At 59.5% G+C, this 24,977-nt stretch overlaps 1 protein-coding gene across 6 annotated transcripts in view; it reads left to right on the top strand.

Annotated features, from left to right (window-relative positions):
- FLT4 (fms related receptor tyrosine kinase 4) overlaps positions 1–23,547 on the top strand; it is a 35,938-nt gene extending 12,391 nt beyond the window's left edge. The window contains exons 2-31 of one of the 6 annotated variants that reach the window (XM_037002067.2): positions 272–368; positions 972–1,216; positions 1,374–1,486; positions 1,621–1,783; positions 1,989–2,128; positions 2,349–2,517; positions 2,823–2,940; positions 5,382–5,536; positions 5,624–5,786; positions 6,923–7,046; positions 8,045–8,153; positions 9,027–9,389; positions 9,646–9,792; positions 9,887–10,018; positions 10,152–10,258; positions 10,550–10,685; positions 11,105–11,209; positions 11,425–11,538; positions 11,688–11,776; positions 11,908–12,058; positions 12,577–12,671; positions 13,042–13,164; positions 14,190–14,301; positions 15,431–15,530; positions 15,738–15,843; positions 16,381–16,532; positions 16,971–17,091; positions 18,102–18,187; positions 21,722–21,838; positions 22,811–23,547. In XM_037002067.2, coding sequence (XP_036857962.2) covers positions 272–368; positions 972–1,216; positions 1,374–1,486; positions 1,621–1,783; positions 1,989–2,128; positions 2,349–2,517; positions 2,823–2,940; positions 5,382–5,536; positions 5,624–5,786; positions 6,923–7,046; positions 8,045–8,153; positions 9,027–9,389; positions 9,646–9,792; positions 9,887–10,018; positions 10,152–10,258; positions 10,550–10,685; positions 11,105–11,209; positions 11,425–11,538; positions 11,688–11,776; positions 11,908–12,058; positions 12,577–12,671; positions 13,042–13,164; positions 14,190–14,301; positions 15,431–15,530; positions 15,738–15,843; positions 16,381–16,532; positions 16,971–17,091; positions 18,102–18,187; positions 21,722–21,838; positions 22,811–22,868 — 4,010 coding nt within the window. In that variant the 3' untranslated portion in view covers positions 22,869–23,547. Of the gene's footprint in view, positions 1–271; positions 369–971; positions 1,217–1,373; positions 1,487–1,620; positions 1,784–1,988; positions 2,129–2,348; positions 2,518–2,822; positions 2,941–5,381; positions 5,537–5,623; positions 5,787–6,922; positions 7,047–8,044; positions 8,154–9,026; positions 9,390–9,645; positions 9,793–9,886; positions 10,019–10,151; positions 10,259–10,549; positions 10,686–11,104; positions 11,210–11,424; positions 11,539–11,687; positions 11,777–11,907; positions 12,059–12,576; positions 12,672–13,041; positions 13,165–14,189; positions 14,302–15,430; positions 15,531–15,737; positions 15,844–16,380; positions 16,533–16,970; positions 17,092–18,101; positions 18,188–21,721 lie in introns of all 6 variants that reach the window. The other 5 variants (XM_037002069.2, XM_037002068.2, XM_037002070.2 and 2 more) reach the window with 5 other exon arrangements.
- Positions 23,548–24,977: the final 1,430 nt, after the last annotated feature.

Consider the following 24,977-nt stretch of genomic DNA (forward strand, 5'->3'; position numbering starts at 1 on the left):
GGCTGATGCGTGGGCTGCACGCCGAGATGATGCACTCCAGGCGGACTTTGTTCTGGCAGCTCAGCACAGCTGGGGCCTGGAGTCGGGGTCCTGCAGGCCCCGGTCAGGGCCCTCTGGGGCTGGCCGTCTGGGGCCGCGGGCAGGGGCTGCCTGAGGTGGTCACTGGCTGCCGTGGGGCCCAGTAGTTGCTGCTCTGGGCCAAGAGCACCTGCTGGATCCTGTCATGTGAACTCACCACCCAGCACCACACTGACCCTGTTTCCCACCCCAGGCCTGGCAACTGGCTACTCCATGACCCCCCCGACCCTGAACATCACAGAGGAGACACACGTTATTGACTCCAGTGACAGCCTGTCCATCTCCTGCAGGTACTCAGCTCCCTGCCAGGGCAGCAGGGTCCTGGGTCCCTCCGACCTGGCAGGAGAGGAGTCTGGAGAAGGTGGAGGACCCAGAAAGCAGCCCCTCCACAGGGCAAAGGGGCCCTGAGGCTTGGTGGGGCTCCCAGTGGCCTAGGTGCGGATGCCTGGAGGCACAGACCCCTGCCCTGCAGACACAGGCATCCTGCACCCACAACCTTATCACTTCACATGAATCATGAATCAGTCCCTTCGTACCCACCACTGGGTCACCCCACACTGACCCCAGGTCACCCTGCATGGACCCCAAATGGCCTGCACCCACCCCAGCCACCCTTCACAGGCCCCAGGCCCACTCATACATTCCAGGACTGTTTTCCTCCCTGCAGACCCACCTATAAACTGAGGCCCAGGCGTTTCTGCAGGCCAGGCAGAGGCCCCTGGGGGCTCAGGAGCACCCCACCCTGGGGTGTCAGAACACTGGGCTGTCCTGACCTCTGAGTGTGACAAGCTGTGGACAAAGCTCCTCTGGGGAGGCTCTGCAGGGACTGTGTCCCCCCACCCCAGCTGCGGGCTACAGCCCTGCCCCTCTTGACCTCTCGCATCCTCTGCCAGGGGGCAGCACCCCCTCGAGTGGGCCTGGCCCGGGGCCCAGGAGGCACCAGCCCCCGGAGAGAAGGACGGCGAGGACACAGGGGTGGTGCGGGACTGCGAGGGCACAGACGCCAGGCCCTACTGCAAAGCACTCCTGCTGCCCGAGGCCCATGCCAACAACACGGGCAGCTACCACTGTTACTACAAGTACATCAAGGCGCGCATCGAGGGCACCACGGCAGCCAGCACCTACGTGTTTGTGAGAGGTGAGAGGGCCCCCCACCCACCCCCACTGCCGCCAGGCCTGGGTGGCACCCACACCCACACACCTGGGGACCCCATGGGCTGCCCTGCTGCCCCCAACCCAGGCGGAGGCACCCTGAGCCCCACCTTCCCCTCCCTCAGTCTGCTCCCTCTCCTCAGACCCAGAGCAGCCATTCATCAACAAGGCGGACACGCTCCTGGTCAATAGGAAGGACGCCATGTGGGTGCCCTGCCTGGTGTCCATTCCCGGCCTCAACGTCACGCTGCGCTCGGTACAGCCCCCACCCCCACCCCCACCTGCAACCCCACCCCGGATCCGGCCCTTCATCCTTCCCTGGGACAGGTGGCTGCTGGTCTGGCCAGGAGGAGGGGCAACTGGGCCCTGACTGCTGCCACGTCCCCGCAGCAAAGCTCGGTGCTGCAGCCTGATGGACAGGAGGTGGTGTGGGACGACCGTCGGGGCATGCGGGTGCCCACGCCACTGCTGCGCGACGCCCTGTACCTGCAGTGCGAGACCACCTGGGGTGGCCAGGCCTTCCTATCCAGCCCCTTCCTCGTGCACATCACAGGTAGGGGCCGCCTGAGGCTGCAGGGCCCTCACCCCATCACCACCCCCACGTCCTGCGAGAACTGCAGGAGGATGGGGAGCCCCCAGGCCTAAGAAGGGGGTTGTAGGGTCCTGGGTCACCCGGCTGCCCTCAGTGGGCACCCTGTGCCCCACACTGTGCATGCTGTCCTGTGAGGGCGTGGGGGTCACTGTGCGTGTGTCGCCAGGCAATGAGCTCTATGACATCCAGCTGTTCCCCAAGAAGTCCCTGGAGCTGCTTGTCGGGGAGAAGCTGGTCCTGAACTGCACAGTGTGGGCCGAGTTCAACTCAGGCGTCACCTTTGACTGGGACTATCCGGGGAAGCAGGTGAGGTCAGCAGTGCTGTGCGGGGCCATCTCCATAAGCCCCCGTCGCTGCCCACATCATCCCCAGGAGCCCTGGCTAGTGGGGGGTTTGCCTACCTAAAGCACTGGGTCTGGGTCCAGGGCTTCCAGAGCCATGTGGGCCGGGCCAGGTGAGTGCCCTCGGCAGTCAGCTCTTCCAGAGCCCACCTGCTCTAACCCCGGGCTTCCCTGGGCATGGGCAGGCAGAGCGGGGCAGGTGGGTGCCGGAGCGGCGCTCCCAGCAGACTCACACCGAGCTCTCCAGCATCCTGACCATCCACAACGTCAGCCAGTATGACCTAGGCCCCTATGTGTGCGAGGCCAACAATGGCATCCAGCGATTCCGGGAGAGCACCGAGGTCATTGTGCACGGTACGGCCAGGGGTCAGGTTGGCATGCCCAGCGTGGCCTATGCTGAGTCAGGTGTCCGTCTTCAAGCCTGGGGAATGAGGGTCTTCATGCACTGTGGGCCCAGGGTCAGAGGTCGTGGGGCACCTGGGCAGCATGGAGTCTGCCAGAGGGAAGGGAGGGCAGCAAGTGGACCCCAGAGGGCAGGGCAAGCCCCCATCTGCAGGCGTCTGGCCACTGGGAGTGTGGGGCCATGCTAGGAGTCCCTGGGCAGGAGTGGGCCAGCGACTCCAGGCCCCTGCTTTACGCTGATGCCTTCCGTCTGGCAGAAAAGCCCTTCATCAGCGTCGAGTGGCTCAAGGGTCCCGTCCTAGAGGCCACGGCAGGAGACGAGCTGGTGAAGCTGCCTGTGAAGCTGGCAGCGTATCCTCCGCCGGAGTTCCAATGGTACCAGCCCTGGCTCCTGCCCCTCTCTACCCACCAGGCCAGGCACAAGAACAGACCGGGGGGCAGGAAGGGCAGCTTCCTCCCCATCAGGGCCTGCACCCTGAAACCCTGTGGGGACCCCTCTGAAGACACTCTACGGAAAATGCACAGAATGTGTTATTTCAGCCAGAGGGAAGGTTGGCCTGGGTTGCTATTGAACTGTGAAAACTTTGAAATACCAGCCTCCTATGACATGTGGGTGTGGTGGGCACAGTGTAGGGCTTCATTTAACAGCTTGCTGCATGCACTCAGTATCTCTGAGGGCTCTGCCAGATGGAGAGGGTCATGGAGCTCTGGGTTTCCTAGGCCTTCCTCCCAGCAGGCTGCTAACCCCAGTGCCCCCTATCCAGAAATTCAGTGATGCTCAAACTGTTCCAGAGGCAGGCCCTGGCTGTAGCAGTGAGACCCTCCAGGAGGCCCACAGATTCCAAAGCCCTGGCTCTGGTCTGTGACCTAAGAGGAAGGCCTCCTCTGTGAGGTGCCAAGGGTCAGTGAGGGGGCCCTTCTCTGGTGGCTCTGCCCGCACTGGATGTTCCCCGAGAGCTCGGGAAGGCACAGCAGCGTTGGACCATCTGAGCAGTCCATGTGGCCCACCCTCGTCCCCTGGGAAGTCACACTGTAGCCTGACCCCCACTGTGCAGATGAAGAAACAAGAGGCCAGAAAAGTGGGAAGTTGTTCCTACCTGAACCTCCTGGGAGGGCCCTGCTCCTTCCATTCCCAGCTGTTCAGAGGAGCCTTGCCCTTCCCAGCTGGGAGCACCTCCTTCCAGGCAGGATGACCTTTTCTGAAAGCCTGGAGCTGGGCAAGCAGAGCCCCTGACATTCTCAGCTAGGATCCCACCACCCTGGCCATAGGCTGGAAGCAGGCTTCTCCCAAGAGGGCCTCAAGATGCCCTGGTCTGGGCCTGGTGTGACCCTACCTGTGAGGCCATAGGCTTTGGGGCCCACTGGGACACCTGGTGCAGGACCAGGGCCCTTGGCACAGGGTCTTGAAGGGCACTAATGTGGCCTAGAGCCTCCCTTTTGGGTGCAGCTTCCTGGAGATACTGTGGCCCTGTCCCCTGCCCTCCAAGGCCAGCAGGACTAGCCCAGCTCTGGGAGGGTGGCCAGCGCTGCTGCATCTGGCCCAGACTTGATCCTCCACAGAGACTCCTGCCCCGGGGCCACCTCAGCCCCACAGGGGCCCACTGTTCTGGGTCAGCGTGCAGTGATTATGAGTGAGTAAATGGATGTAAATCTAGTAGACAGACAGGCTGGTCCTCAGCTCCCAAAGTGCCCTTTGTGTGCCCAGCATGGTGCTGTCACTGAATGCCACATCTCAGTTAGACCTCATGATCCCTGCAAGAAGGTGCATTGCATTTCCCTGGTTCTTAGATGAGGTCATGGGGACTTCGGGGTGTTGAAGGAGTTTGCCTAGGGTCACAGATGCAGTCATAGGTGGCCTCAGGATTCTGCATCAGAGCCAGGCAAGCCACATGGCCGCCACTGGGCCCTGGCCTGCCATGTGATCCCGGGTGAGTCAAGTCCCCGTGTCGTCAGGCTGTGGTGTCCCATCTGAGATCCAGGCCCTGCATCACCCTCACTTTGGTCTCTACTAGGCTGTGCATGTGGCTGAGCACACCCGGGGAAGGCACCTGCCTCAGGGAGGACCGTTTCCAGGTGGAGTCCAGAACTTTGGCTATGGGGGCAGCTACCTGCAGCACTCCCAGCTCAGGACAGGAGAGGAGCCACCGCCTGGGGTGGGAGACATCCGTTTATTCCCACATGCATTGAGCACCTACACCCTATACATGCTAAGCTCCACTTTACATGTAGGAGAATAGCAGTGAGGGGACAGTCCCTGCACAGCTTGGGGAAGACTGATGGTCAGCAGACACTTGTATGAAAATGAGTGTGCAAATGAGCAGGCAGGCAGAAATGGAGCAGCAGGTGGTGCCAGTTCATAGGACAGTCAAAGAAGGCTTCTCTGACTAGTGGGTATTTGAATACAGCAGGGAGGAAACCATTCAGGCATCTAGAGGACTGAGCAGCCAAGGAAGGGGGACAGGCAGTGCAGAGGCCCCAGATGGGGATCTGGAGACAACAAGGAGCGCCCACACCTGGAGAGCTGATGGAAGGTCAGCGCCTGCTCCCCAGGAGAGGGATCTGCACCCACCAACGAAACCTATGGAAGGAGGCAGGGCCCACAGGGCCCTCCAGCTGTACCTGAACCTGTGGGTGCATGACATGGCAGGTCAGGCCCAGAGTGCACCCCCGTGGCCTTTAGTTGGGCAGCTTAGAACTGGTAGCCCCAGCCTGCACCCCTGCCTCCCAACAGTATATTTCAGTTGTGGCATTGGGGTGTGTCAGGTGGCGCCAGGGATGGAGCCAGTGCGGCCCCCTGAACTCCCTTCCTGGGCCAGGTACAAGGACAGAAAGGCAGTCCCCGGGCGCCACAGTCCACACGCCCTGGTGCTGAAGGAGGTGACTGAGGCCAGTGCTGGCATCTACACCCTCACCCTTTGGAACTCTGCGGCCGGCCTGCGGCACAACATCAGCCTGGAGCTGGTGGTGAATGGTATGGGCAGAAAGGACAGAAGAGGGGACACGGCAGGAGGGTGGGGAGGTGGGGGCTGGCTGACCGGCTGCCTGCCTGTGCCCCCAGTGCCCCCCCACATCCACGAGAAGGAGGCCTCCTCCCCCAGCATCTACTCCCGCCACAGCCGCCAGGCCCTCACCTGCACTGCGCACGGCGTGCCCCCTCCTCTCAGTGTCCAGTGGCACTGGCGGCCCTGGACACCCTGCAAGACCTTCACCCAGCGCAGCCTGTGAGTTAGGCTCCACCCCATCCTCCCCTACTTCCCAGCTCTGTCCCCACCTCAGCTGTGAATCCCACTTGCTGCCTCAGCCCACCACAGCCCTGCTCTAAACTCGAACCTATCTTCACCTCGCCCGAGCAAGGTTCAAACCCTCCCTGGTATGAGTCAGGCCAGGCTGGACAATGGGGATGGTCCAGCCTCCACCCATCTCTCTTAAAACAAAGTGCCCAAACACATAATTGCATCCTCCAGAGATGTCCAAGGGACGTGCCTCTGGGAGGAGGACACCTCCCACCAAGCAGGTGGACCTGGGCTAGTTTTACGGGACTTGCATTGAGTCCCAGGCTTGCCAAGTATGTCCATGTCACATTTGCCATTTAGCAAGAGATCCTTGAGGTGGAAGGGAACAGGCTGAGGAGGGACAGAGCCAGGAATCCAGGGAGGAGACAGGGCAGCCACACCAGCAGACGGGCCATGGCCAGTCTTCAGTGGGGGGGCTTAAGTGTGGCCCACAATGTCCACAGCTCATGAGAGATTCTTCTGGACCACAAGGCTGCAGGTCACTGCGGGTATCCCCAAATGTTCTTCCCTCTGATGCTCTACCTTTCTACTGCATCAACTAGCTGAACCCTGGGGTTCCGCTCTGCTTCCCTACAGGCAAGCAAGAGCCTCTTTTGGGGTACCAGACCCACGTCCCAGCAGAGGACCAAAGATGCTGGGATGCCCACCCAGCCCAGGGAGGGGCTTCAGTGCCAGATGGGGGAGGGAGGAACAGGAGTGGTGCTTTGCCCCTGGGAGATCTGGGTGGATTCTGTAGGGGGACCACATGCAAGTGGGGGAGGGTGAAGAGTGGGCTGGAGGGTGAGCCACAGGTGTGTGTTGCTCTGTGGGCACCAGGCCCTGGCCTGCAGGAGAAGGTGGTGTCTGGCAACCCTTGAAGGGTCGCTTGCAGAGGCCCTGGGCACAAAGGGTGGGCGAGTGTTCCAGAAACAAAGCCCTGGTTCCCCTCTCCATCACCTGAGAGCCAGCCTCACCCACCATGATGTGAAGGGTAACCCTGCGTATCCCAAGGCTCAACTCCAACCCGCAGTGGGCCCTCCCTGCCCAGATCTCTGACCTAACCCTTACCTCCTCATGCCTGGCAGCCGGCGGCAGCCACGAGACCGCATGCCACAGTGCCGGGACTGGAGGGAGGTGACCACGCAGGGTGCTGTGAACCCTATTGAAAGCCTGGACACTTGGACAGAGTTTGTGGAGGGAAAGAATAAGGTAAGAGTGGCAGAGGGAGGAGAAGGAGGTGGGGAGGGGCCCTCTCCTAGCCTTGGTGTCTACCAGGCCTGCAGAACTGTGAAAGTCGGTGACCTTTCTGCAGTTTCTCAGGGTCTCCCCTGCCTGAATGTGGATGAGGGGGCCAGACCTCCTGCCGCTTCCCAGAGAAGCTGAGATTCAAGGCCAAGTGGCCAGGCTCTGGGCCCCAAGCTCCTGGAAGGGTCAAGGGGAGGGACCAGCAGCCACAGGCTCAGCAGCTGGCCCGGTGTGGGGGCAATGCCTAGAAGAAGCCAGGCCAGGGGGAGGGGACTGAACAAAGGCACCCACTTCCTACAGTCACTTCCTGTTTTCCAACACGCCTCCAGAGCCTCTTCCTGTTTGAGGCCTGGCCAGGAAGTGCCCCACTTGGGGTGGAAGGATCTTTGGATGGTAGGCAGAGCCTGTGGCCCTCTCTCCTCCTCTGCTTCCAAGCTTCCTATTCCCCGAGGCCAGAGTCCTTCTGCAGGCCTGGAACCTAGCACCTCCAGTCCCCACTACCCAGAGTCCCAAGGGAAGTACCATGGGCAGCCCTGGGGTGGAGGTGGTACATCCCAGGGGCTTACCGGTGAACAGCAGCCAGCCTTGCACCACAGCCTGAATCCTAACCCCGGCTTGGATCCCCCCCAGGGCCAGACTGGCCCTGTCCGCTCCTCAGCACAGCCGTGTATTGGGCCCATCCACACCCAGGTCTCTCTGGCCCTGCCCTACTCCACCCTCTGACCTCAGCTACAGCCAATACTAGCTGGCCATAGCGTTGATCCTTAACTTTCCTGGGGATCCACCTCCGTCTGCTGCTGGAGGGCCTCAGCTTCTCTCTGCCTCACCCGGCCCTGCATTTTGGTCACCCCCAGCCCGAGCCTCAATTTCCCCCAGTACTCTTGTGGGCACACCAGCCTTCCTGCAGAAAGGTGAGAAGAGCTCAGGTGGGAAATGGGTCCTTATGCCTGTGCTCTGCCCAGACGGTGAGCAAGCTGGTGATCCAGGATGCCAATGTCTCCGCCATGTACAAGTGCGTGGTCTTCAACAAAGTGGGCCAAGATGAGCGGCTCATCTACTTTTATGTGACCAGTGAGTGACTTAGGCAGGCCTGGGTGGAGGTCGGGAACCAGGTGGGCACTGGAGAGCAGGCCTGGGAGAAAGGCTGATGAGCCCGGGTTGGGGCCCACTGAATTTCTATGACCGTGGGGCACACAGGAGAGGGACCTAGGGCGAGAGGGATGGATTTAGAGGTCAGCAGCGTATGGACGGGGAGCTGGTCCACTTCACCCCCAGCCCTGCAGGCGCTTCCCCAAGGGTGGCCTCCTGCTCCACACAGACCCCCGGCCCCACCTCCCCCCCACCCCTTTGCCAAGCCCAGGCTGGCTCACCTGTGCGCTTTACCCTGTGGGAGGGTCCCTGGTTTGTTCCCTCTAGTTTTCAAACATGATAGTGACTTCAGGAAGGCCATGAAAGGACAGTCACTGGGAGTAGGTGAGGGCATCACCCAGGGAATTGGAGCCAGACCGAACGCTGCAGGAGGGGGAGGAGGAGAACCCACAGGAGCCTGACCAGCAGTGGCCAGAGGGACAAAAGGAAATTGGGAGTGGAGCATTGCTGGAAGCTAAGGGAACAGTGAGGTTCTTCCAAGGAGAGGACGGTGGTCAGCTGTGGTCAGCAGGGAGGGACCGGACTCCGCCAAGTGCACTGCAAGGAGCTCACCCGTGGTCTGGGAGGGTGGGGGCGGCAGCCGGCCGGGGCTTGTCCAGGATGGAGTTGGATGGAGGTGAGGCGATAGGGGGCAGTGGCGCTGATATCAGCGAGCTGGTCTGGTTGTGATGGTGAGAAGGGGTTGGTGCCGCTGGTGCACACCTTTGGTTCAGTGCTGAGTGAGTCCAGAGCTGACGGAAAAGGGCAGCACCCACACTGGGTGCAGTGTCACAGCGGCACGTCCTCCCTCCCCAGCCATTCCCGATGGCTTCAGCATAGAATCGGAGCCATCGGAGGAACACCTGGAGGGCCAAGCCGTGCGCCTGAGCTGCCGGGCGGACAACTACACCTACGAGCATCCGCGCTGGTACCGCCTCAATCTGTCCACGCTACACGACGCGCACGGGAACCCGCTGCTGCTCGACTGCAAGAACGTGCACCTATTCGCCACGCCGCTGGCCGCCAGCCTGGAGGAGGCAGCCCCCGGGGAGCGCCACACCACACTCAGCCTCACCATCCCCCACGTGGCGCCCGAGCACGAAGGCGACTATGTGTGCGAAGTGCAGGACCGACGCAGCCGCGACAAGCACTGCCACAAGAAGTACCTGTCTGTGCAGGGTGAGGTGGGCAGGGCCGGCGCGGGGGGCGGGGGGCCCTCACCCCGGCCCGCACACACTTGGGCCGGCCGTCCCGGACCCTGGGCCTGCAGGCGCAGCCCCCAGCTCCGCCGCAGAGGGGCGCAGCCCTCCCCACCCCGCCTCAAGCCTTGACCTCTCCTTGCGCCTCGCTTCGTGCCACCCTCCCAGCCCTTCCCGATCAAGCTCCCTCCTTCGCTCTGCAACTGCGCTCAGTTTCCTCTCGACCCCTCCCGTAGCCCTGGAAGCCCCGCGGCTCACGCAGAACTTGACCGACCTTCTGGTGAACGTGAGCGACTCCCTGGAGATGCGGTGCCCTGTGGCGGGGGCGCACATGCCCAGCATCGTGTGGTACAAAGACGAGAGGCTGCTGGAGGAAGAGTCCGGTAGGGGGTGCACCCCAGGCGCACCCCGTACGGAGGCTCGCAGGATCAAGGCCCAGACCCCCCTGAACCGGAACCTCCACCCCGCCCCCTGCAGGAATTGACTTGGCGGACTCGAACCAGAAGCTGAGCATCCAGCGCGTGCGCGAGGAGGACGCGGGCCGCTATCTGTGCAGCGTATGCAACGCCAAGGGCTGCGTCAATTCCTCCGCCAGCGTGGCCGTGGAAGGTCGGGTCTCCCCTTCGCGCCCCTCCACCCACCTTCCTCCCGCACGTAGCACAAATGGTGCCCACAGGAAGGGGTGCTTCCCACAGGTGCACCCTTCCCACACACACACACTTGCCCCCTTCTGCGCACTCAGGTTCTGAGGATAAGGGTAGCATGGAGCTCGCGATCCTTGTGGGCACCGGGGTCATCGCTGTCTTCTTCTGGTTCCTCCTCCTCCTCATCTTCTGTAACATAAGGAGGGTGAGTGCTCCTCAGCCGGCTGCCTCTCCCCAGCTCCTGGCGAGGCGGGGGGGAAGGAGGTACACTCTCTCCACTCAGCCCCTAAGATAAGAAATAAGGTCCGCCCTGTCTCCCAGGAAGCCTCTCTGACGCCTCTGTGCTGGGTCCTTACCAGACCAGAGAATTTCTCTCTCCCTGTCCCCTCCATGATTGAGAGTCCCCAGGGAGACCTCACCTATCCTGGGCAAAGTTTTAACCAAGCCTGTGGTGATGTAAACCAAATCCGTGAGCTGCCCCACCCCCGCCCCCCAGCCCGCCCACGCAGACATCAAGACCGGCTACCTGTCCATCATCATGGACCCGGGGGAGGTACCCCTGGAGGAGCAGTGTGAATACCTGTCCTACGATGCCAGCCGGTGGGAGTTCCCGCGGGAGAGGCTGCACCTCGGTGAGGCCACACCCAGCCTGCCCCCCTCCCCTCTGCTGCTGGGCCAGCAGGCTGGATCCTCGCAATGCCTGCATTCTCAGAACCTGCGCCAGAATGCCCCGCCTGGCCTGACCTGTCTATCTGGGCACGCATCCCCAGGACAGCCGGGGCACCCAGTTCCCAGGCCCTGAGGTCACTTCCTGCTGCTCTGAGCGGGGTGGGCCCGTCACACCTGCTGGGAGAGGATGCAGCCCTTCCTGTCTGCCTCTCCTCTCCCTCCCTTCCCGCGCCGCTCCTCGTGCTCTTCCTGTTTGGCAGGGGGCTCCCGACTTTCCTCCCCATCTTGGGCCTGCCTTCCTGGGCCTGCCTTCCTGGCCCTCCCAAGGGGTCCACCCTCACCCTCATACAGCTCACCTGGAACCGGCTCCCTGCCCCCACAGGGAGAGTTCTCGGCCACGGGGCCTTTGGGAAGGTGGTGGAAGCCTCAGCTTTTGGAATCAACAAGGGCAGCAGCTGTGACACTGTGGCTGTGAAAATGCTGAAAGGTGTGGAGTCGGTGGGTGGAGGCGGTGGTGAGGAGCAGCAGCCCTGGGTGGGCTGGTGTGCAAAGGGAAACCGAGGTGCTGGAGGCCCTGTGCCCTCACCAGCAGTAGCAGTGGCGGTGCCTTAGCTAAGAAGGTGGCTGGGGAGGAAGGACACGCACGGGTTGGGGCCCAGGCGACGGGCCAGCACCAAACGAAGTCCCCGGTGTTCCCTCCAGAGGGCGCCACTGCCAGCGAGCATCGCGCCCTGATGTCGGAGCTCAAAATCCTAATCCACATCGGTAACCACCTCAACGTGGTCAACCTTCTCGGGGCGTGCACCAAGCCCAGCGGTACGCAGTCTGGGGCGGGCGAACAGGCTCTCCGGGTGGGAGGGGCCTTCTGGGCTTGGACCGCATGCGGGCGGGGCGTTGCTGCGGGGATTGCGCGGCAGTGTGCCCTAGGTCACCAAGCGTTCGTCTCCTGCCCTGTCCTGCCCCAGGCCCTCTCATGGTGATCGTGGAGTTCTGCAAGTACGGCAATCTCTCCAACTTCCTGCGCGCCAAAAGGGAGACCTTCAACCCCTATGCGGTAGGTGGGCGCCCTGTCAAGGGCTGTAGCTCCGCAGTGAGCCAGTGGGGTGCCAAGGTGGGCTGGGGTTGAGGGGATTCCCTCTTCAGTGGGTGGCAGCGACCCGTGGGACCCGCTTTGTGCCTCGGCAGGAGAAATCCCCAGAGCAGCGAAGGCGCTTCCGGGCCATGGTGGAGGGCTCCAGGGCTGACCACAGGAGGAGGGGGAGTGGTGACAGGGCCCTCCTCTCCAGGCTCCTGATGGTCAAAGGTGCGACTGGATGGAACCCTCCAGTCCAAGAAGGTAAGGGCTGGGCCTCCCCTTGCCTAAGATGTCTAGCTGGAAGGATGATGCCTCATGATCAGGGGGCTGTGGGACAAGCTGGTCTCTGGCCCTCCTGGAGGGGCTTACCCCCTCCACACAGGGGCTTACATGGGAGAGCAAGTGATGGGCTCTGTCTTAGGAAGGAAGGACACCTCAGGGACATTTTTCACAGAGACTTGATAGTTGATTTGGACATCACTGGATGAATAGGAGTTTGCCCTCCAGACGGTAGAGAGCAGACAGGCAATTGCATGTGCAAAGGTCCAGGGGTACAACAGTATTCACTGCTGTGGGAGTCATTAGTGGGTGTTGCAGACAGGATGGAGGTTGAGGGGCAGAAGAAGGGTCCCGAATACTTGTTAGCTAGTGCCAAGGGCCTTGGGGGCCCGGCCAGGAGGGATGCAGCCAGGGTCGAAGGAACAACAATCACTTTGGGGTGGTTGGAAGATGAGTCATGGATGGGGCCTTTCCTGAGCCCATCCTGCTTCTTCATGCAGCCGAGGACCTGTGGCTGAGTCCACTGACCTTGGAAGACCTTGTCTGCTACAGCTTCCAGGTGGCCCGAGGGATGGAGTTTCTGGCCTCCCGCAAGGTGACTACCCTGGCAGGCCTTTCAGAGGGGAAGAGGGGGCAGACCCCACTTCCAAGGTGCATGTACTGTCCCAGTTCACCAGCAGCAACCCCACGGTCGAGGCACATCTCTCCTGCTTTGCAGAGGGGGACACTGAGCGCTAGCATGGAAGTAACTACCCAAGATCTCCAACTAGTCAGTAGGAGAGCTGAATGTAGAATCAGAGTCTGCTCCACCCTACAGCCTCCGCTGCTGTGCCCATGGCTCCACAAGTCCTCGCCATGGGGAGTCCTGGGGACACAGAAATATGTCCCCAAGAGAGCAGGGCTCAGGTATGGTATGGCCCCAGGGGACTTTGCTGACCAACCCCTGGTACCTCCTCTGCCCCCAGTGCATCCACAGAGACCTGGCTGCTCGGAACATCTTACTGACAGAAAGTGATGTGGTGAAGATCTGTGATTTCGGCCTGGCCCGGGACATCTACAAAGACCCGGACTACGTGCGCAAGGGCAGTGTGAGTGCAAGCCCCAGAGGGAGGCAGGGGCATGGACTCCTGTGCAGGAACAGGGACTTACCCCCATATATCCATGGAAGGTCTCAGGGCCGGTGCCTGCAGGGACCCTAGTGACCCTGCCAGGGCACCTGGGTCAGGTGAATGGAGGCAGGAGCAGATGAGCAGGGACTGCTGTGCTCTGACTGGAGCTTGTGTTCGGCCTGGGTCTCAGTCCAGTAGGTGGACCCTGACTCCCACGCCTGCCCTGTGGGGGCTGAATGTGCAGAGGTGGACGCCACATGGTGTCTGTCCTAGAGATGGACAGGCCTGGGGCAGGGGGTCACAGGGGTTCCTTGTGTATCTCAGTGGCACTCAAGCAGGCACCTGAAGGAGCAGCCAAAGCTGATTAGGGGTTTGCCTCCCAGGAGGAGGGCAGAGGAGGCAATGGGCAGGGTGGGTGCAGGCTGTGACAGGCCACCCTGCTGGCACATGGCTTTTGTCCTTCTTTTGAATGGGCAGGTATGTGGGGCACATGGAGGTGAGGCTCAGGTGTGTGTTCCAGAAGCTCCCTCTGCATCTGCTGAGGGGAGTAGGGGTGCTGGGGTGGAGGCAGAGGCCACTCAAGACGGGCCATAGCCCTCAGGACTCTCAGGCAGAGGCCATAGAAGGGAGAAAGAGAAACTATGGGGACACCCAGGAAGCACTGTGGGAGGAGGGGTCCGGAGGATGCGGGCTTCCAGTGTGGGGACCGAGTGAGCACATGAAGTGGGGACGGTGAGGGTGGCCAGGGACCCACGTCTTCCAGGGTCTGGAGGAGGGGGAGCAAGTGCTCCCCAGGAGCACCCAGGGGAAGAGAAGCCCAGAAAGAAGCCTTCAAGGGAGGCGTCCAGCACCACGGGATGGGGCAGGGGGCCCAACGAACACTCACAGGGTGGGTGTGGCCCCTGAGCCCGGGGAGAGTAGGGGTGGTGGAACTGCCTAAGGGTTTGGCCTCCTTCTTCCCTGCCCTCAACTAGTGGGGACACACTTCCCTCCACTTCCCATAGGCCCGGCTGCCCCTGAAGTGGATGGCCCCTGAGAGCATCTTTGACAAGGTGTACACCACCCAGAGCGACGTGTGGTCCTTCGGGGTGCTGCTCTGGGAGATCTTCTCCCTGGGTGAGTGCAGGCGGGGCGCAGGGAGGGGACAGGCAGGCCTGGTTCCAGGCCTCACGGCCAGCTCCTCTGCTCAGGGTCTGGGCCACCGGGGGAGGAAGCAGCTTAGGTTTCTGAGGCAGGTGGGTTGAGAGTCCCCACCTGCAGCCTCGGGCACCATCCTGGATGGAGCCCTGTCTTCACTCGGTGGCCCTGGGCTCCCCAGAACTTCCCCTCCCTGGCTGAGCCCCTTCCCCACCTCCGCTGGGCTGCCTAGAGGACACTGGGTGCTTGTCATGCAAGCCCCACATGGGCCACTGGGACCAAGATGGAGGTCCTGGGCTAGGTGCAGAGAGGCAGCGAGCACAGAGAAGCACCCAGTGGCAACCATGACAGGTCACTAACAGTAAAAGTGCAGAGCACAGGAGAACCGGGCTGTGCAAGCCAGGAAGGCAGGCTGATGGGGGACGTGCAGCAGGTGGGCCTGCCAGGACAGCCATTCTGGGCAAGGGCGCAGCCAAGCCCAGGGGCCCCGTGTCTTGGAGGCGGGCCAAGCGGGCGACAGGAGACACAGTGTGAGGTGCGACAGGGGGTCCACGAAGACCCTGCAGGCGAACCGGGGAAGACCTGGAATATGAATCCAATGGGGGCATGCAGGGAGGGCTTTGAGCTCGGGAGACAGCAGACTGGCTTCACCCTAAAAGGGCCATGCGCTGCTGTGGAATTGACCCTTAGGGGCAGAGGAAGCCCTAGAGGCCCTTAGGAGCTGCTTTTCCTGGGGTCAGGAGTGGTGAGGTCCAGGGTGTGTCTGCAGGCAGAGCCACAGGGTTTAGGGGAGGATTGGACAGACATCTCTGAAGAGGGGCCATCACTCGGCTGGCTCCACACAGCTCCCCCACCCTGGTGGTCCCGACCCTGGTGATCCTTGTGGCCGTGTTTTCATCCATTCTCCTCTCTGAACCAAATGAAGAACTAGTGTTGGGGGAGGGGGGAGCACCTTGGCCAGGCCCCCTGTGCACACCCAGGAGCAGCAGGACAAGCCCTCTGCCATGGAGGCCAGGACAGATTTGGGGGCCGGGCTGTGGGGGTCTGGGCTGAGCAGCAGGCACTTACTCCCCGGGTATCCCCACCTCCATCCCATTCCTGCCACCAGGGTCCTCCCCATATCCCGGGGTGCAGATCAATGAGGAGTTCTGCCAGAGGCTGAAAGAGGGCACCCGGATGAGGGCCCCCGAGCTGGCCACTCCCGCCATGTGAGTCCCCAGACCAGCCACGCGGGTGTTGGGGAGCCAGAGGGGCAAGCCAACATGGTGGGGCACAGGAAGGGCCGCCCACAGGTGGAGGCAGCGGGGTGGACTGTTGTGCAGGCAGAGCTGGCAAGTGGGACAAGGCGAGGCGGGGGCTAGGGTCTGCAGGCGTGGGTATGCTCAGGCCACAGCCCAGCTCCGCTTTATCTGTAGATGCCACATCATGCTGAACTGCTGGTCGGGAGACCCCAAAGAAAGGCCTGCATTCTCAGATCTGGTGGAGATCCTCGGGGACCTGCTCCAGGCGGGCGGCCGGCAGGTGAGCCCCCCTCTCTGCCCTGTCCTGCTGAAGCAACCTCTGGCCCACAGTCGGAGGCCATCGTGCAGGTGGTCAAGCCCAGGCTGGTCGTGCCGGGCCTGCAGGGAGCCCCTGTCCGAGGTAGAAGAGCAATGTGCAGCCCCAGGCCCTCTACCTGCCCTTGACTTATGTCTCCCTCCATGGTGTGCACCCGGGGGCAGGAAGCAAAGCCAGCTCAAGGCCACACAGGTACCCTAGGACCTGGAGGAGGGAGCAAGCAGCTGCTTGTGGCCTCAGCCTTAAGTGCTAGGGACAGGCATGCATGTGGAGTCCATTTCTGCCCCAAGTGAAGGGGGCATGGTGTGAGGACACCCCCACTGTCCCTCCTCCTCCATAAGCCAGCGCCTGGGAGGGCTGGGGGGAGGTCAGAAATTGGCCCAGCAGGCTCATTTAATCCCTGCTACCTCAGAGCACAGCACTTCACAGGAGCCCCTGGAGTAGGGGTGGGTGACCAGGGCCCAGTGGACTCTGAGCCAGCTGCCTCTGCCATTCCTGCAGGAGGAGGAGGCCTGCACAGCTGCCCGCAGCTCTCAGAGCTCAGAGGAGGGCAGCTTCATGCAGGCGTCCACCACTGCCCTGCACGTCGCTGAGGCTGACACAGACACTGAGGACAGCCCAGCGAGCCTGCATCGGCACAGCCTGGCCGCCAGGTCAGCTGCCCTCCCTGGGTCTGGGGTCTCCCAGTAGGGCACAAACCCCCAGGTCCCAGGGCCCCAGCTGGGGACAAGCAGTTTGGACATGGCATGTTTTACCCTCATTAGTCATCAGGTAAAAGCAAACTACAAGGTCTGCAGAGACCATCTCTCGCCAACTCAAAGCAGCAATTCTAAGTGACAGTCTGGCATCAGGGACACTCCTGGTCAGCCTGCGGGCCCCGCCAGGGCCACACACCTTGTGACTTTGCTTCTCTCTGCACCTGCTCCGTCCATCTCCACCCTCCAGCTTCCTCTCCACTCCCACCCGCAAGCCCCTGGCTGCAGTTTCCAGGGAGCCCCATCTCGGCACAGAGCCCGGGCAGGAGAGGTGGAGAGGGCTTCCGGGAGGTGTGCTGGGGTGGCCTTCCTAAGCACTCTGTTTTCTCCCTGCAGATACTATAACTGTGTGTCCTTTCCGGGGTGCCTGCCCAGGGGGACTCAGAGCCAGGGTCCCTCCAGGATGAAAACGTTTGAAGAATTTCCCATGACCCCAACAACCTACAAGGCCTCGGTGGTAAGTGGGGTGGTGGACCTGTGCGCCCCAGGTCAGGATTCTGGGCTCTCTGCAGGGGCAGGTGGTGGGAGCTCCTGAGGCAAGCAGCAGAAACCAGCTCAGGAGAGGGAGCTGACTTGAGACACTGAGTGCAGGTTGCACCCCCGGCGCGTTGGGGTCTGTGTTTCTGCCGCTGTGAGCTACTGTCATTCAGCCAGGGTTTTCCTGCTTGCTGTGCAGCCCTCTCTCCTCCAGCAGCACAGAAACCCAGTGGAAAGACAGCTCCTCTTTCTGGATGGTTCTGCTTGGACCGGCCCCTTTGGTGGTCCCCTATCACATGCCAGAGAGAAAGGGAGGGCATCCCTAGAGGAGGAGGCTGGGGTACAGGCACAGGAAGAGGGAACCTCACACACAGGTGAGCTGGAGCCAGTGTGTCCATCTTGCAAAGACAGCCTCCCAGCTCCACACAGCCTGGACCCTTCCTGTCCCACACCTGGATGGGCCTGTGCCAGAGGCACGCAGACCCAGACTCATGTCCCCATGACCAGAAGAAGGCGTTGGGACCCCCAGCTCTGATAAGACCACAGTGCCCCTCCATGTCATTGAAAATGGAAGCCATGCCAGGCCACACATGGTCTAAGGGCGGGAAAGACCACCAACCTGGGCTGTGTCTGCCTGAGGACCTTTTTCTACCCTTTGAGCTGCCAGATCCTTTTGCCACCATCCAGGTGTCACCTGGTGCTCCTGCTCTGCCTACACCTTGCAGGTCCCCCAGCATGGGGTGTCCCAGCTTTGCCACCTCCTGAGCTGGGGCCAGGCCCGCTCCCTGCCCTGCAGTCCTCAGTTCCTCTCCCTCTGTGGTGGGGGGCATGTGACCCTCTCTTGCACACTAGGTTGAGGAAACGGAAGTCCGTTTCCCATTTACATCCCACAGGACAGGGTTAGGGGTCCATGTGGCCCATCCTGCCTGAGTGGCAGAGCCCACGGGCAGGCCAGGGAGACCCACAGCCTTGGCTGGTGCTCTCACGCAGGATAACCAGACAGACAGTGGGATGGTGCTGGCCTCTGAGGAGTTCGAGCAGCTGGAGAGCAGACACAGACAAGAAGGCGGGCTCAGGTAGGGCTCCGGGAGCGCCCTACCCTGCATGCACCCTGTCACTGTCTTCCCTAGTGCCGTTCTGGGTGTTCAAGGCAGGCCACCTGGGACTTGAAGCCTTTGGCCACCAGCTCCCCAAGGAGCCCACTCCCCCATCACTGTCCTGACCTAGCAAAGCTGGTGATGGCCCCACACTCCCCTTCCAGTTGACAGATGCCCAGATGCCATCTCTTTGTGAAATCGAGCGTGAGGCACATGTCTGCACCCTGCCCCCAGCCAGTGGAGGCCTCTGCCATCCCCAGGCCCCAGCACTTAGCCCAGTGGCCCCAGGACCCACAGATCACATGACCTGGCAATGGCTGGTGTCTTGTGTTGATAGGAATACGGTTACAGAGCAGTCCTTGTGCATGCCTGTGCAGAGGATGACCTGAATAGAAGGTCACCTCTATTTGCCCTAAAAGATACTCCCCCAAAAAACCTGCATATTTAAAATTTAAAGGGTATAGATAAGAGAGCTGCATGTCTAGCTGTTCATTTGATTAGCTGACTGGCACACAGCTGTTTGAATGAAAGCTGTTAAATACGGTATTACAGAAAACATTGCTCTTTCCTGCTTTCTGCAGGCCATGGTGTTCAGACCATTTGCTTCCACCTTTCACATCCATGTCTTTGTCAGGAGCCCCTTATGGGTCATCTGACAGTTTTCCAGAGCAAATCCTGGCTCTACCCACACTGTTTTTGAACCAATATATGATGTTGTCATTGAATATTTTACCCTAGATTGTATCGTATTAATACCACGTTAGGATAGTTGAGATCATTTTCCACCTTTCTAGTAGGTGTATTTGTGACCTCTTAACCAACTCTTATTTTCCCAGCAGTTTACAAAGAACAGGTTTAGCACAGGGAATGCTGAAGGATCTCAGGTCATTTGTGCAGGCATAAATACTGCATCTGTATCTTGTCCTTCTTTTGTTTGTATTGATCCTATCAGGTGATCTCTATTAGTAACCTAGCTTTGGAAAATTAATGCTAATCAAATTGATGGAAAGAATTCATGACTAATACTCTCTTTATCAAACAGTATTTCATCTCTCAAAAAGAGTAATTCCTAAGAGGGTGAGCCAGAGGATGACAGAACTATTTAAATTCAAATCTCCACACATCTTCCTAAAAACAAGATATAGAGTAAAGCCCCTCAGAGCCCATGCCTATGCTATAGTCAGGCGGGTAATTCTGGTCTTTGTGTGAGTAGGGAACTTAGCTCTGGGACCAGCAGAGCCATGCCTGAGCCACAGTGGGAGGAGGGTAGCATGGGGACTGCCTTGTGATAGGGGAGCATGACACAGACCAGGGTGCTAATGGAGGAGAAAGAGATCCAGTGGAGCAGAGCAAGTCTCCTGAGGCAAGCCTAAGGCACGGGGGACAGTCGCCTGGGAAGGCCATGAGCAGGAAGGGAGTGTGTATCTCAGTGCTCAGTGGTGAAGGAGGAAGAAAGTTGCAGAAGATCTATGGAGGCAAGATTGTATCAAGAATCCAGAAGACAGATACACAGCCAAGGGAACCAGAAGCTGTACCTCACAATGACAGCAACAGAGGGCACTATTCTGTGCAAGGTCCCTTGGAAACACATCATGGTGAGCCACAGAGCATGGCACTGGGCAGGTGCATGCACTTGACATACGGAGCATTCTCCAAACAGGTGCAAAGACAGAATGTGCCTTGGAGGAGTCTATGGAGGGAAAGGAGGAGGGAGTTTATCTGCCCAGCCCTTTCCTGTTTCCTGTTAACCACTGGGCCACATGCACACCACAGAGAGTTAACTCACCCTCACTTGCAGGTTGCTCACTGGCCTTTCAGTGGGATCCAGCATCAACACCCAGTAGTTTGTAGGTAAAAGAAAGATCTGGAGACTCCAGGCATGTGGTAGGTTGGCATGGCTGCATGGCAGTAGCCATGAAGGGGCCCACACTTCTGGCTGAGTGACTGGTTGGTCTCTGGTGATGATTCAATAGGGGACATGAATGAAGACTTTGGAAAGAAGGATGCAATTGAAGGAATTCAAGGTGAAACCAAAGATGTTGGGCTGATCCAGCCCTCCTCAGTGAAGAACCCTAGAAAGCCACTCACATCCCTAGCCTCTTGAATAGGGTAACCTGCTATTTCTGGTCTAGGAAATCCCAGAATGAATGATCATGAACAGGAAAAAGTACACACTATTTATACAGAGTTATTACAAGAATAAAGAAAATTAGAATGAAAACTTCTCAGTAGATATAAACACAGAGAAACAAATTAAGCAGAGAAAAACTGATACAACACTCCAACATGAATTAGGTGTACAATTAGACAACGAGCTGTACCATGACTGAGAAGTTGGAACTCAGGATGGAAATGGACAGTGTGAAGATATCAAATGGGAGCTGATTAAATCCAGGAAAGAAATGGAAATAAAAGGCACCTTCTCTCAAAAATTTAGACCAGTGTGCCCAAGGAGCAGTAGATATGGTCAGACTTATGTAGAGAACACAGAAGGTGGACATGAAAAGAGTTGAGAAAATATCAAAGAGGTATGAAGGGACAGAAAGAAAGTGATAAATGTTGAAGTTGAGTAGAAAAGATCCAACATATGTACAATTGGAGTCTCTGAGGAAGAACATGCTGTCAGTGGAAAGGAACTAACATTTCAAACTTGTTATTCAAGATAACCCTCTTAAATAAAAGAAGACCTGAACTGGCATATTGGAAGGGAGCCTGGGAAAACTGGCCCAAAACAGTAAACTCTGAGACATATCCCAGTCAGACTATGACTTAAAAGGTACACATTTAGGGAATTCAAGAAAAAAGACCAAGCGACTTGCAAAGAAAAGAGGAGATTGACATCAGGTTTCTCAGTAGCACCATGCGAAGCAAGAGCAACAAAGCCACATTTTTCAACAATTTCAAAGGCAGTGGGAGTCTAATGGGGAGCAGGCTGAGGCCATCAGGAAGGCAGATGGGTCTGGGCTCTCATTCCAAGAGGGTTGGGAAGGCACTGGAGGGTCTGTCAGGTGCAGAAGGACATCATCTAACTTTAAGGACCTCTGAAGAGTGGCTACAGGGAGGACAAGTGGGAGGAGGGACATGCTAGAACAGTGCAGAGCGCAGCGTGATGGCAGGAGGGCCAGGACATGGAGAGGCCAGGGCGCACTTTGGAGTTTGAACAGACAGGACTTCTGATGGATTGGATGTGAGGAGTGAGGAAAGGGAGGAAGCAAAGGTGACCCTCAGGGGCCTGAGCCATGGCATCCATGGTGGTACCATTTATGGGGATGGACAGTTTAGGGGATGGAGCTGGCATTCTGCGGTGTCCATGCCCAGGCTTGTATCAGAGAAGGCTCCAGTTTTTGCCAAGTCAGATCAGTCTGCTTTGCTGTTTAAGTTTAGTCTGGGTGTGTTTCTGTTGGCTTTGCACCTGCTTAACTTAATGCCTCAGTTGTATCTTTGATGATTCTGATCAGACCCCAACCTGGGTCTGGTCCCTCTTCTTCTGTCATACCACCTGCCCTGTCTCAGCAGCTGTAAAGGACCTGGCCAGAATGTGGATGTGACCAGGGCCCACCCCAACTCCCAAGGACGGCAGCGGCAGCCGGACCCGGGCGCACAGGGAGGCCAGGTGTTCTACAACAGCGAGTATGGGGAGCTGGCAGGGCCACACAAGGAAGGCGACAGCGCCCCATCCACCCGTGCACCCTTCCTCACAGATGACAGTTACTGAGGCAGCCCCAGGCAGGGCCCCCACAACCCTGGGCTCTGACATCTATTGGGGGCCATGCCTGGTGGGGTTAGCAGAGGGCTGGAGGTGGGCTGGGAACTCCTCTCCTTTAGGAGTTTCCTCCTCCCTACCTAGAAGAGCAAACCCCAGGCTCCAGGGCACCCTCAGCCTCTATCACAATGCCTGCCCAGGGCCCTACAGACCTGGGTCCTTCTCCAGATTCAGATTCCATTCAGCTCACTATTCACAGGGGGCAGCCCTGAGCTGGGCACTCCTGTGGGGAATGTCTCTTTGACTGCCTACCCCCACAGAGGGTGGGGATGTGATCCCCATGTTCTGAGGAAGGAGTATGAGGGTCTGAGGGTCACACAATGATCATTTAGTTGTGGTCTCCTAGCCTCTGTGCCAAATGATGCCCCCTCTGTGTAGCCCTCCCTTCTGGTGGGGAACAGCTTTCTTCACCTGCCTCTCCAAGACTGAAGAGGGGGCACCAGATTTCCATCTCAAAGCAACAAAGGAGCAATTGGTGGGGGGCCTCCCTGGAGCCGGGCAAGCAACTGACCACCTTAGGGGCAGCTGCCCTGCAGCACCGAGCCAGTTACAGCCACTTTCCCCTGATTGCCTAGAACTATTCAACAGATATTTTTTTCATTAGAGCTTCAGAGACTATGTGAGCTGCTGTGAAGAATTTACTTTTCAAAACTTTGGTCTGAAGGGAGTCCAGGGATGGGCTTTCTGAATCTAGATGACTTGCCTCTGATCCAAACGGGATGCCATAGCTGAAGCCACCGTGAACACCTCTTCTGCGGCAGTCCCCAGCCCCACCTGCAGGGACCAGGACTGGGAGAATCAGAGATGCCCCATGTGAGAAATGCTTGTTCTTCCCTCAGGGGCCTGGATCTGCCCCCACAGCCACTGCTCAAGTCAGAATGGCTCTGTGAGATGTGAGCACCGTGGGCTACCCTGAGGAAGGCTTGAGTTGGCCCAGAGGACCCACCAGCATTGCTCTGTGCCAGGCTGCAGTCAGCATTCCTGTGGCTCTGGGGGGCCTCTGCCCTCCCACGGGAGTGACCAAGAGCCCTCTGGGGGCTGGAGTTGTTCTGCCCAAGCCACACGGCAACCCAGCTCCGTTGCCCAGTCACACCCCACCTGGGCAGGAGAGGGACCCTCTTCCAGTTATCGCCACGGACACTGACGCCCACCCCCACCCATGAGATGCTTGCGGGACAGGCGGCCGTGCAGCCAGCAGGACTTGCCCGGCAGACCCCCTCCCACCCACTGTGTGTCAGTCCTTTAGGACACATCAAGTGCACATGTGACTTATATCCTCATCATACCCAGGGGACTTCGTCCTCTGATGTCACCTGACTGGGAGACTGAGGTCTCAGGTTTACCTGGTGGGCGTTCAGAGGCTGTTCCCAATCAGAGGAGCGACCTGCGTGATGCAGGTGCAGGCTGGGCCCGCTGGCCCCTCCCACGTGCCTGCCACCTTTTGGTGTCACTCTCTCGTCACATAACTGTGCACATAAAAATGTACCGGGAAAAAAGCCTGCCACACCCTTGTACACCAAGTGCCACATCATGTTAAAATATTTAACGGAAGATAATAATAAATTCAGTGCCAGTGTTTGAGTTACAGTGAATGGGCCATCAGTAAAACCCCAGCTTTCTGTGCAGGTTTGACTCCAGCGGGCCTCCCACTCAACCCTCGGCCCCACCAGGCCCTGGGACCTTTCTCACGGAGGAAAGGGCAGCGTGGAGCTCAGCCCCACCCTCCTCTCCAGGGGGCTGCAGAGACCCCCAAGGCAGAGGGTGCTGAAGCCCCGGGACCCCTGGCTCCTTTGCCGACCGCTTCATAGATAAAGTGACATGCACTTGTCCCCACCTACAAAGGCCAAACACTCAGGTTGAGCCCGGTGGCCATGGGCCTGGAAGCTCTGTGAGTTCCTGCCATCAGCCCCACAAGGCTCACCACACTGATGGGTGCCTCCGATCACCCCCATCACCAGGGGGTGGCCCCGAGGGGTGCAGCATGCCCAGGGTCACCTGGTTGAGTGTGTGCCCAGATCCCGGGGTCAGGGAGGTCTGAGCTGGGACCCCAGCTTCACTGCCTGCTCAGGGATATGTGCTCCGCCAGGAGAGCAGGCCAGCCTCCACAGCCCTGCCCTGCAATATGTGTGCAATTGCCCTTCAAGTGAACGGCCGGCAGAGAAGGCTGCAGACTGGAGTGTGACTGGCCATTTGGATGCGGCCTTAGCAGGCTCCCTGGGAGGGGCCCAGGAGAAGTGAGCAATGACCCCCAGGCCCAGGCACATGTGGGCCAGGCAGGGCTGTGCACACAGTCCAGGGAGCAGATGGGAGCCCAGCAAAGGTCAGCAGCCACCCCATCCTGGCCTCCTCCTGGGGAGCCTGCTGGGTGTCAACTCCCCATGCCCCTCCCCCAGGCTGTGATGCCAGCTGCCCCACCTCCTCACAGCTCCTGAGAGGAGACCTTCCACAGAAACAGCTGGTGGTGGTGGGATTGTGGCTCCTCCTTCCATAATCTAAATGTGAATACAGGGAAGACCATCTCCCCAGCTAGGTGTGGGTGTTTAACTACTATGTTGTTGGCTGAATTTAGCCATTTTCCCTGCATGAATGCCTCAACCCAGGTGTGGGCCACCAGGGGGTGCCTGCTGGGTTATCCAGGCAAGTGTACCCACCTGTGGAGGGACCTGGCACCCCACTGTGAAAGTCCCAGGTGGGGCCACACTCACAATTCCGGGTTCCTGTGTTCCCACCTGGGCTGGGCCCTCAGGGCCACGCTCAGGCCCCAGTCCCGCCCTCACTCCCCAGACCACAGGGGCCCCAGGTATGACTGGGAATGGGCCAGCAAGGGGAATGTGGGGGTGTCCCGCCAGGCCACAGTGTGTCCACCTTGGGCTCCTTCGGCCTCTTCCACTTCCCAGGAGCCTTCTCTCTTCTCCTCTCAGGTCCCAGCCCCTCATGGGGTGCCCCCCTGCCCCACATCCCACCTCCCCTCCTCCCCAGCCCCACCCTCCTGTTCCTTTCTGCCAT

The sequence above is a fragment of the Manis javanica genome, chromosome 14 (genome assembly GCF_040802235.1).
Source record: "Manis javanica isolate MJ-LG chromosome 14, MJ_LKY, whole genome shotgun sequence".
In the NCBI taxonomy this organism is placed as follows: Eukaryota; Metazoa; Chordata; class Mammalia; order Pholidota; family Manidae; genus Manis; species Manis javanica.